This window comes from Acanthopagrus latus, chromosome 19, assembly GCF_904848185.1.
Source record: "Acanthopagrus latus isolate v.2019 chromosome 19, fAcaLat1.1, whole genome shotgun sequence".
NCBI classification, from domain to species: Eukaryota; Metazoa; Chordata; class Actinopteri; order Spariformes; family Sparidae; genus Acanthopagrus; species Acanthopagrus latus.
The window spans coordinates 21,597,527-21,609,897 of NC_051057.1; the positions used below are offsets into that span (position 1 = coordinate 21,597,527).

At 41.4% G+C, this 12,371-nt stretch overlaps 1 protein-coding gene and 1 long non-coding RNA gene across 2 annotated transcripts in view; one reads left to right on the plus strand and one right to left on the minus strand.

The window, feature by feature from the left end:
• cdh10a (cadherin 10, type 2a (T2-cadherin)) overlaps positions 1 to 8,257 on the minus strand; it is a 30,200-nt gene extending 21,943 nt beyond the window's left edge. Inside the window, exons 1-2 of the mRNA XM_037079422.1 lie at positions 8,034 to 8,257; positions 635 to 976 (exon numbers count right to left, since the gene is read on the minus strand). Of these exons, the coding sequence (XP_036935317.1) occupies positions 635 to 844 (210 nt within the window). The 5' untranslated portion in view covers positions 845 to 976; positions 8,034 to 8,257. The remainder of the gene's footprint in view (positions 1 to 634; positions 977 to 8,033) is intronic.
• LOC119008771 overlaps positions 1 to 12,371 on the plus strand; it is a 470,444-nt gene that overhangs the window by 177,726 nt on the left and 280,347 nt on the right. The window lies entirely within an intron of this gene.

Sequence of the window (12,371 nt, forward strand, 5' to 3'; positions counted from 1 at the left end):
GTGTTATTTCTGCTTCTATATGTCTGTCATGTGTCACAGTGGGCATACCTTGCTGAATGTGACAAGTGTTCGAACAGGCCGCGGACTGGAAAAGCACAATAGAAATGCAAGTCCATTTAACATACCTCCTAGTGGGATCATTTTGGAGCAAATGAAAGTTAAAGTCTACTTGTTTTATGGCTCTGGTTTTGCGTGGGGCTTGCCAACAGCTCAGTTGGCTCACGACTCATGTACCCTTGGTATTATTGACTGATTTCAGCTGTGATTATGAGGCTTGTCTGATGAAAATGAATTCATAATAACTGTTGATAAAAGCCACGCATTGTTGTTTCTGTTTAGCAATGAGCTGTTATTGTTACAACTGGCATCTGACCAACAACAAATCAATGGAACTCGGGTTTAAGATATAATAAGTGATTAGAGTGTGCTGTTTGAAAGAACTGCCTAAGACTGGGGGGAAATAGAGCGACTCCCGTGTGCTCTTGCTGTGTATCTGATAGCTCCAGTTAACTGAGCCTGTAACAGCCAGATTTCTGTCAGCCCATTTGTCTTCAGCCAATTACATCAAACACTACTTCAACAAGCTTAAACCTTTCTATAATTAGTCCGCAGACAATGTGTTTGGACACGTTACCTTGCCGACGTATTGATGGTCATTTCCTGTGTATTCCTCGAGCAGAAAGAATTGATTCCACATCCATCCGCGTTTGGAGCGCTGGAGAATCCTGCCATCGCTCTCTGGCATCCCAAACAGATTCCCAATATTCCCAGGCGTGAAAGGCAGGGCATTGCTGGGCCACGGGATACAGAGCACCAGAAGGAGCAGAACCTGATTGGTTATCATGGTATCCAATCAGCTGGGAAGTGTCCTGGTTGACTTCTGAATTATGGTAATAAGCTTCTGATTGGATGAACACTGGAAGGCAGTGTCATCAGAACAGACATTGTATTCCTCTCCTTGATGTCCTGTAGATCCCTGTGAAGAGACAAAACTTTAGTCAACTTATATGACAGAAGTAGACGAACAACTGAGACAACAATCGGACTACAAAAGGGCGACACTTTCTGTAACTTGCATTTCTCTTCCAATTTCTATATACCCATGTGCATTATGTGAGTGAAAGAGAGACAAAAGTCATGGACAAAGATCAGTAAAGTCAAAAATTGATTGAAACTCCCACCACAGTCAAGAGAGTGTTTTTTCTACTTGCTCCTGCAGTTAAAGGTTGGAGCTTCACTGTGTCAAATGATGTGCAGTATGTGCAGAGTTTGACAGTAGGAGGCTGTTTCTCACATTCATCTGCTGAGAGTGTAAAGTTTGTTTGTTTGTTTTCGCTCAAAATGGTTTAAAGTGGCCTACAAGCATGATTTGTGACATCACAAATGGTTTTAAAGTCAATGCTGGTCCGATATTCATCATGAACAAGTTTGATGCGGAATCTTAAAACCTCACACGCACAAACACTGAGGATGGACCTGACAGTGAAGCAGAGATAGACAGATTATTGGCCTGGGCAATAGTTGGGGCTGATTTCCAAATATCAATTGTGTTTTATGTGTCTGGTGCACAAAAAAAAAAATGTGCTAGGTTGGCTCCGTCACACTCTGTCAACACTGAAGAATCTGAATCTGTGAAAAGAATTAGTAACTAAAGCAATCAAATAGATGTAATGGAGTGGTGGTTATCAGTCAAACGTAATCCCTACCAACGCAGCCAGACTGCTGCTCTAGAAAGATCACTAGAATGGATTAGTGGTAGCATGGGTATTAGCATGGATCCGCAAAAACATGCATGGGATTGATAGCTGTCCCTCAAACAGAAGTTCTTCCTGGGTACTGAGGAGCTGCAGAGTTTATTCATGGTTGATATATAAACTGTAATGTACGTTTCATCAACACCTGTCTGCCCACAACCACATTTCCCCCCTCTCTTACTCTCTCTCAACCACTGACACACTGACTACCCCCTCTCCTATTTCTTGAACGAACCGTGACTACTGTTATAACCGTTACACACCAAGCTTGGAGGATGACGCATGATTCTACTATAGCCGTGCGTCATTATTCCATTGTATAACCATCTTCCATCTTGTTACTAGTCTGTGCAGTTCTCATTAAAATTGTGAGGAAATGACTTGGGTGACATTCTATCATTGGTAATTCTACATTTTCAGAATGTATTTGTTTTTCTATTATTCTGATTACTAAAAGAAGAAACCATATAGAACCAAAGTAGGATGAATCGTGTGTTCAGCTGTTGATTTTATAAAATGAAACACATTCGCACATGGACAACAGATGGACAACATTGTAAAGATTTCTATGTGGTAAGTATACTTCCTTTTCTGCAAAACCATGTCAGACACACATCGTTTCTATAAGCCTTCATACTTACACATACTGAGGCGGGGATGTAACATGAAGTGAACATTCTATAGCTAATCAACACCAATCTAAAGAACTGATTTGGGGATATTCTTTCACAAAATGTAAAGAAGATGTGCTAAACTAATGCAATTGGAGTCAATAGACCCACCATATGGAAGTGATTAATGACTGAAAGTAATGAAAGCGGCACTGCGATGTAAATGTATCACCGAAAGACCGCAATCATCACAGTGCATCTTACTGAATGTTGAAATTCAAATAAAGTTTAATCCCCGCAGCTACAACTGACTGCCATGTCTCCTTCCCTGCCCGTGTTTGAGCAGTGAAGGAGTGAGCCGCACTTCACTGATTATAAGTCGCATTACTGATGATACGCAAACAGTGCTTCACAGCCGGTGAGCGTGTTTGAAAAGCATAATGCGAGCATCTCCAGGAGCAAAATGCTTTCTGACGCGAGCAAGAAGCACCACTGTTAAATACTCTCCTGACTCTCTGTTTTTATGTTTTGTTTTGGTTTTTTTTTCATATATATATATATATATATATATATATATATATATATATATATATATATATATATATATATATATATATATATATATATATATATATATATATATATATATTCTAATGTGCTGCTTCACCCTCATTTGGTTGCATTGCTACTGAGCACACGCACAGCTGAATCATATGTGTTAAGGTGTGTGTGTGTGTGTGTGTGTGTGTGTGCGTGTGTGTGTTTCATCTTCTTCATCCCCCGCTACATTTTCTTACATTACTGATAGGTTGGATCGTAAATTCCCTCAAGATGTAATGATGTGACGAGTGATGAATTTCTAAAACCATCACAATTATCCCCATGTATCTGCCAGGCTTGTTCTGCTGTCTGCTGTGATAAGGTCTTTTTGTGTTATTCGTAGACTACTTCCGACGCTTCATAAGGCCCCAGCAGGACTCGTCCTTATAGGTAATTTGGGTATGCATGCATAATTTATGGCCATTTGGAAGTTAATCCTAATAAATCTCCCCTCTCTTTCTAATAGAGCCCATTTAGTAGGTTTCCTGCACGGAGGCAAGAATACCAGAGTTATCTTGACAAGCATTGCACAGTGTACCTCAGGGAAAGGCACATTGTAGTTTAGCAATTCTTCAGCTTTTGTTCGGAGCTCTTAAATAAGGACTGTAGTGTCAGCGGAGGCATTCTGCTGTGAACAAATTAGTATTATGGTTCCATTGATGAAAGAGAAAGTACGGAATATAAATGAATGTAATCCTTTTGAATGGGGAATCAAATAACGGAGCTAACGAGATCTCAATGTAAAACAGTGCTCATTCTCAGTCACTCAGACAGTTTTACTCAATTGGATGTGTTTAATCAGCAATAATTTCCCAAATAACACCCAACTTCAGATTATTTTTTTTTTTTTTTTGAGTTGATGAAGTTGATGAAAGTTTGTTATGGATGAACATTTCCATCAGGGCTCTAACACTCACAGCACACAACTATGGGATCTATCTTGCTACCAGTCAAAGCAGCATGGTAGAACTGAACCAAATCTATAAAACCGCAATTATTTATTGATTAATCCACTTGTAAACTAATCGCAAACTGTCTTGACGACTGATTGTTTTGCCTACGTAAGAAAAAAAATGAGCCAACACTCAGTTTCCAGCTTCTTAAATGTGAACATTTTCTGGATTCACTCATCTTCTGAGACAGTTAACTCATCATTGTGCAATTGTGGACAAAACAAGACATTCAAGGACGTCTTCCCACCATTTTCTACTCCATGATAGACCAAACCACTAATCAGTTAACTGAGAAAGTAATCAACAAATCAGTCGACAATAAAAAATAAAAAAAAATGTTGTTCGTTTGAAACCAGATAATAAAAAAAAAATATTTAAACATTCTCTTCTTTTGATGGCAGAGCAGAGAGTTTTGAGATTTTTAACATAGTCAAAGTGCTGATAATAATGGGAGATGAGATGAAATATAGATAGTGCCATAAATTGTTGATCAGCGCTTCATTTTTTTGTGTTATTTTCTCGTGCGTGCTGTTAATGTGGCATGAGTGTGACACCAGCATTCAGAAAATCAGGAAACGCCGCCTCGCAATTAATCTAGTCTGATGCTTGTGATTGCATTTTCTAATTATCATTCCAGCCTGTCCTTGAGTTTTAATAGCATTCTGGATATTAATCTTTGATGTGGCGCGCCTATTAAGCATTAGGGCCAGTGTGTCTTTTCAGAATTCTTCCAAACACTCCATTAAAGGATGAGCAAGCAATGCTGAACCCATGCCAGATCCTATAGACTCCAGCTGAATTATCTCAACTTATACTGCCTATTAAATAGTGGGGGGTTTATTAAAAAACAAAGTTGTTTATGATTAGATTAAGTTGTAGACAGCTTATATGGCTCTGCATTAAAAACCGAGATGTGAGGGGACGGAATTGTTAAATATGCTTTTAAAGTGTTGTCTCAGGCTGTTATTCTTAATCTTGGCTAAGACTCGTTCTGGCAGGAAGCTCGGCCGTGCTCCATTTCTGTAATCTGCAAAATTATACATTCTTGTTTTGCTGAATAAGAATATCTTTGATCAGATATAAACTAGCTGTTCATCGGGATATGCTTCCTAGAAAAAAGCACAGCCTCGCACATTAGTCTGTATAAATTTGTATGCATGCATACCCCCCCCACCCCCCACCCTAAAAAAAATTGAACTCGCAGGCTCCCCCTGCAAAAAAAAAAAAAAAAAAAAAAATTAAACCGAGCGCTGCAGCTAAGCACTTTTATGGCTTCTCTGACTTTAGTAGGACAATAATTATAGGTGCTATGTGCAGCAGGAGTCTGGCTGGTAAACCCTTTCCAGAGGTCTTGCATGCATAATAAACTGATAATCCTCTGTACATGGCAGAGTATAAAAACCTAAATTGACCATCTGTACGTTGCTGCAACCTTTGGCACGGTGGTTATCAAACAAACCTCTCCGCGTGCATCGTCTTTACCGCCGCACTTTCACCCAAAGCCTCCTAATGATGACACGTTTTGCCTTTAAATGCTAAAGCAACATAATGTCTAACACGCTGAAGTCATATTCTGTTCTAGATAATCATTAACATCTCTCATTTGTTTTTCACTGCACAGTGTTATAGAAGCGTCAACTCTTGAATTAGGCAAATGACGATGCACATACACACATGCATACATACATTCATACACAAATGCAGAGCTACACAAAAGGGAGTGCGCCATAATTAAGCATCCATCATCCAGAACCTCCTACATACTGCATAAAAATCAACTAAATTTGAAATGGCTGGCATCAAACGCCATTCGATTTGTAGCATCATGCTGTTCTGCTTATGGATTCAACAAGTGACTACTGTGTACTGTGTGAGCACCATAAATAAAACACGGACAGAGGTGTATTAGCGGGGAAAGGAATAGACAAAGATGGAGCGAGGGCAGTGGGGGGGTTGCAAGGTCATAAAACGCGTGTCATGATTAGTCTGGGTGATCATTCGTACCTCCACCGTTCATCCAGTAGCGTGATTCACGGCTGGCAAATGCAGTATTTTTGTAGCTGCAAAACACTCGCCATGCACCAGAGTTGTGTGGTGTGATTGGCAGCTTGAGTAGCTCCAGTGATTGCTCGCCGGTATTGACAGGCCGAGCACTGAGAGTGTAAATCTGGCATGAGGGGCGTTGATGCACCAAGACGCAGCAGCCGCGCAAATGTCCACTTGGTGGAGCCCTAGACCTTCCCAAGTCTGCCGGCTCTGGCTGCAGTCTTTGGCAAACCTCAGCAAGCTTTACTCATGTTTTGAAATCCTCTAAGCAATTTTGTGATACAGTGCACACTTCCTTGTTGAAAAGCGACTCGGAAAAAGGGAGGAAAGGCCTCCTTTTTTTTCTTGATGAGGGTATGTTCACAGTGAACATCTAACACCAATTCCACTAAAACATTAAAAAAAAATTAGAAAATAAAAAAAAAATAAGGAACATTTATTACCTTGGGATTTTTCAGAAGACTGTATTCTTATAATATTCCATCAAAATATCTATCTTGCAAAAGATGAAACAGCTGCCTGAAGAGACTGCTGTCTAAATTCACCCTGAATTTTGTTTGACATTAAATAAAACTGACCAACATGTCTATAATAATCCTATTATTCTTCGATACACACACATTTCCTCATCCCTGTTTCCTCACCAACATTATACAGTATAGTATATAAATATTCATGCCTGATCCTTAATCCTAGACTAGCTGTGTGAATGCTCCTAAGAGCCTCGGTGCCTGTGTGGGAGAATGGATTTCTACCTCTTTTACATTTCAACACTGAAAGGTCACTCCATATCTGACGATAATTCAGGGAGCGTGTTAGCGGGCTAATTTGCACTAAACAATAATGGCCCAACATGGGTGACCCGGTGCACACTGCTATACCCATAAAATATCACTTTGGTGACCGTAAAGCTGTCGGTGTGTTAGGCGGCAACACACAGCAGGGAGAGAGAGAGAGAGAGACAGAGAGAGAGAGAGAGAGAGAGAGAGAGAGAGAGAGAGAGAGAGAGAGAGAGAGAGAGAGAGAGGCGGTTAGATGGGGAGAAAGCGAGTGAGGGGTGGATTAAGTTTGTGCCGTGGAGGATATGCACATGTACATACTCTGCAACACTGTCGGTTGCTCTCGTTGCGCCGCTCGAACACCCGCGATAAACACCTCCATGCGTTTTTGGAGATATGAATGGTACAGTGCCTCTCCATCAAATCTGCCCAGAGCACATCACAAGTATGATTTGCCCCGACTGCCTCTCAGCAGACTGACAAATGTGTCTACACACATATACACATATATATATATATATATATATATATATATATATATATATATATATATATATATATATATATATATATATATATATATATATATATATATATATATATATATATATATATATATATATATATATATATAATATAGACACACACACACACACACACACACACACACATATATACATACAGCACATGTGCACATAGACAGGCACATAAGGTGTACGAGTCACTTTGGATCGAGTGACAAAGTTAACACTATGCTCTATAAAAGCACAACATCAATGCCTTTTTTCTTTACAGTTACATATGCAGTGTGACAGGTGTCATGAGCTGCCTATTAGAGCACTTAAAGCAAAAGAAAATTGCTAAAAAAAATAAATAAATAAATAAAATTCCCTACTTGTAATTTTCACGTTTGTTTTATCATTAATGATCTTAAAGTTCCAATTAGTGGAGGATTACTGAGTCTCCTCTGGCTCCACCACATACAGTTTCAATTCATGTCATTTTCAGGAACACCTTGTGCATGAATAAATAATGAAGAAAGATTCAAATGAGAGTTATTGAACAGCAAATCTAATAGTTCCCCGTCGTCGAGTCAGCCTGGCTGTTATCAACCTCTTTGAAGTTGCAACACTTTTTTCATGAGATACGTCCACAGTGCTGCGTTAGTCTGGCTTTGTCACAGAGCAAAGGAGCAGATCATCCCCTGGAGTCTGGAGGCAGACTAAAAATACATATATATATATATATAAATGTATCCTTAAAAACATTAATCAGAGAAGAAGCTCTTACCTTTTTGATTTTCACAGCTTAGCATCCATCTGTGTGACTGAGTGCGCGGTGACTGTGTTCCTACTCCTTAGCAGTGCTTAGCGGTGGAGAATCTGACTCCTCACGGCAGTGCTTACATTCCAAGACTGACAACAGCACAGCTGGTGCGAATGTGTATGGGAGTGTGTGTGTGTGTGTGTGTGTGTGTGAGAGAGAGAGAGAGTGTGTGTGTGTGTGTGTGTGAGAGAGAGAGAGAAAGAGAGAGAGAGAGTCTCTTGCCTGCCTCCCTCCCTCGCTCTATGCTTCTCTCTTTCTCTCTGCCCTCCCTCGCTCCATTTCTCCTCCCCGCTCTCTGGCTTCTCTCCCTTTCCTCCTCTACACTTTCCTTCTATCATCTCTCTCTCTCTCTCTCTCTCTCTCTCTCTCTCTCTCTCTCTCGCCCCCTTCCTCCTCCCCCTCCTCCTCCTCCCTCCCTCCCTCCCTCCCCTTTTCTCCCTCTCTATCCCCTCCTCTCTCTTTCTCTAGCAGTGCATCACTTCTGGCGGTGGATGTCACCGAGGCTGAAGCTGAGGCGACTCTGCCCCTGATTGGCTGCCATTCACAAGTTAGCGATAAAGAAAAGGGAGAAAGAAAAACGGGATGAAGAAGCAAAAGGGAGGGGAGAAAAGAGTGGGCGGGTGGGTGGGTTGGATGGAGGGGGTAAGGGAGAAAACAGTGCCCTTACATCCCAGTGAGCATCAGTTGACTGTGGAATGGAGGAACAGGGGAGGTTAGAGGCTGAAGAAGAGGGGTGGACGCTGGGAAGGCACACAGTGTTTTCCTTTTTTTTTTTATTTTTTTTTTTTTTTATTTTCTTCTGACTGTGAATGCATCCAGAAAAGCTCTCCTCATAAGAGGCTGCGCTGAAAGCGACCGCTATGACGGATCGGCTGCATGATGTTTGATGTCTAAAAGCAATCGGCCCCATCTAATCTCTTTTTCAATGACAGTGGAATGAAGGAGAAAAAGGCCATAACTTGTAAATCAGCCACGCGGTGAGGGCCAGGAGGGGGCGGAGGGAGGTGGAGAGGGCTGCCTTTTTTTCTTTTCTTTTTTTTTTTTTTTTTTTTCTGCTCTGCTCATCTTCATCTTCGTCTCTCATCCCGTTGACTTGGCCCGGCCAGTGTGTGGCAGGTGCACATGCAGTCCGGGGCACTCTGTCATCTCTTCTCATTACATGCTCCGTGTTGGATGCACGGCAATACATCTCCATACAGTTTGAGAGTGATATAGCATTTTAATTCAACGGCGAGGGGGGATAATAATATATCGCAGAGCTGTTTGATGCCAAGGGGTGAGACAGAGAGCGATACGTTATTAGATGCCAATATCCGTCCCCAACGTGTACCTTGAGCAGATAAACGGTTCGGTTGAAGTGACTTTGAAATGCGCGGGGCGCCACTCAGAGCCACGCTGCCGATGAATAATTTAAGAAAAAGCAGCCGCTCCGATGGCCAACCTCATCCGAGCTCAAGTTTTATCTCTCAATATCAGTGTGAATAGATTATCAGCTCAAACTCCCCGCGCCAGATAAATAAAAATGCAAACAGGCCAAACTAATTAACATCCGAAACAAGCGGCGAGGTAGCCTCCCTCTGATACCAAGCCAAGTCCTCGCAGTTCATAATTCTCTCCCTTCATTGTGTGTATGGCGCCGGGAGATTAAGAAGTAGGTGTGTGTTTGTATTTGTTCATGTGTGCACATGTTGGCTCGTCTACTGTATGTGTATGTCTGACTGGGGGAGGAGAGGTGTGTCATGTTTGCTTATACCCATGTGTGTACGCGATGGATGTGAATGTGTGTCTCTGCGAGCTGCGTGTGCACGCACGTGTGTTTGTGTGGTGTTCCTCACTAACAAGCCACCGGATAAAAAAACAAAAAAACAGGCTAATTTGTACATCTCTGCATAGAATTAGTATTAATTTACCTGCTATCTACACCCCTGGGACGTTAATAACGCAGTTGTTACGGAGCCCAAACAAGTGTGTGCAAACATCAGAGAACAAGAACGAGCGTTGTACCCAACGGTTTGAAGAAATATAGAAACAAGCTTTCAGAGCCACACACACAAACAACAACAGCAACGACAAAAACAAAAAAAAACTTCCAATCTTCTCATCTTAATTTCACAGGCCCCTTCCAAGCAAACAATTTCCAGATTCCCATTGTTCCCCCTGCCCCTCCTGATGAGGACTCCATTACATTAAATCAAAGTTTTCCAGGCTGAGGAAACAGCTTCCTTAAGTAAGGGTGTCTCCTGATCCTCTCCCAATTCTCTGTGTCAGCTCCCATCAGCGTCACCAGCTTGTTGCACTTGCGTTCACCTCCACAGTCCTAGCTGCCGCTGATTAGTTCTCTGATTTCCCCAGCCTTCCCAAAGGAACGCTCAAGTGCGGATGTCTACCCCACTGTTTGCTGTGCTAGCATAACAGCTGCAGCTGCTGATAGGTTATTGATATAGCTCGCTGCATGGCAATGACAAGACCACATTAGGTGGGCACTGACAGCTCCAAATCTGGCGCTGTTGTTGCTTTTCAGCGTCCATGTGAAGGTCTTTTACAAACTAACAAAAGGTGCAGGCTCAAGGTACAACTGTCTGTGCCGACCCATTTCCAAATAAACAATAATAACCTTGGACTCAAACAGTAACACAACAGTTTCATAGTTAGTAGAATCTCTTCCTGATAATGTGTTTCTGGGAGAGCTTCTGTCCTGTTTCTCTGCACAACTGTGCCATAAAATCAACCCTCTCTCAACAAAAATGCAATACTTTTTTTTTTTTTTTGGTATACATTTTCCCTGACCTTTTTTATTCAGCATTCGTATTCCGCTCAACCCAATATGTCTATTTCTCATTTCAAAAAACTTTTACATACTCTCAGGTCATAATTTGAATTGCCCTTCTGCACCACTAAGCCGTCAAGCCTATTTTGCTTGAAAGAAACACTTGAAATATGTCAGATATACTAGTGCAACAAGGACTATGAAGAGGTGCTAGAAGGCGATCTCTCCAGCCTCCATCAGGAAAGAAAGACCCTCCATGTCTTCTTACATAATCTTTACTGCTTATCTTCTTTATTAAACAGTCATTTATTGTAACTGCAGTCTGACTCGCCAGATGTAGACTGTATATAATCATGCCATTTTCCGGCTACTTCATCTTCCTCTTCTCCCATTCTGCCATCTTCTCTCTTGTGAAACAACAAAGTCTGGGTTATCTACCTACATGCTGAGAATGGCAGCCCTCACCTGGTCAGTAACGGTTCGTTAACAAGGTAGCAGCGGTTACCTCTTCTTTTGCAGGGATTTTGCAATTTTAAGGCCAAGGCTCCCATCTCCACATGCAAATGTTCCACCAAAACAAACTCCATTTTACAGCGTGCAATAATTTAATACAGTATTGCAAAATACTTTTTCCTTGACTATGTGCAGTTCACATGGTAATTTATGATCTGTTTTCACTCTCGGAATAATGAACTTCATTGGTTTTTTTTTGTTTGTTTTTTTTTTTTAAATGTTGCACAATACCCCGAAATAATAAACCGATGTAGAGTTTGGAATTAAACAGATACAACTGATTGCGTTTGAAGTCAGTGAAGGCTATCATCTGCTCAAGTGGGTGACATGGTAACAGGCAGGTCAAGGTCAGTCTCACTCCTAACACGTCAAATACAGTAGCCAAGTCAGTACCCTACAGTTCTAAGTTTGATGTCATAGATACCCCTCCAGCATCACTTCAAGTGTTTCTGTCTCGTGTGGTATAGAGGGAGAACAGTCCTACTCATGGACTGGTCGGGTGGGTCTTTCACTGGACTTGACCTCCAGTAACCAGGGTTTGTGTCCTAGGAATTAACTTTTGTAATAGCATTTGTGCCTAAACCTAACCATACCGCAACCGTTTGACAATGTCAATATCCTTCCACATGTCATATGTGATTATGGCTGCAATATTAATCAGCAGGCTTAATTTTGAAAGTCTAACCAAACCGTTGCACACTATGTATAATTTCTTACTTCAGTGCAGAACCCTTAAAGTGCAAGAGGGGTAGGTGGACATCATAGTTTGAAGATTCATGTGACTGATCAAGCTGCCAAATTTGACGGGTTGGCAGTGAAAACGTGTTGTGTTGGATTGGGTGAAATCCACTTGTTGCACCATAACAACAACCTCCAACAACTTCCATAACAACAACAACCACAACCTCCTAAATGACTGAACCAAGCTGCTCCAGGTTAGTTGATTATGGATCACATAATGTAGAGATGCCAACCTTTCAAAGGACGGTTATTCACTTTGCTAAACAGCCCAAACTTTAAAG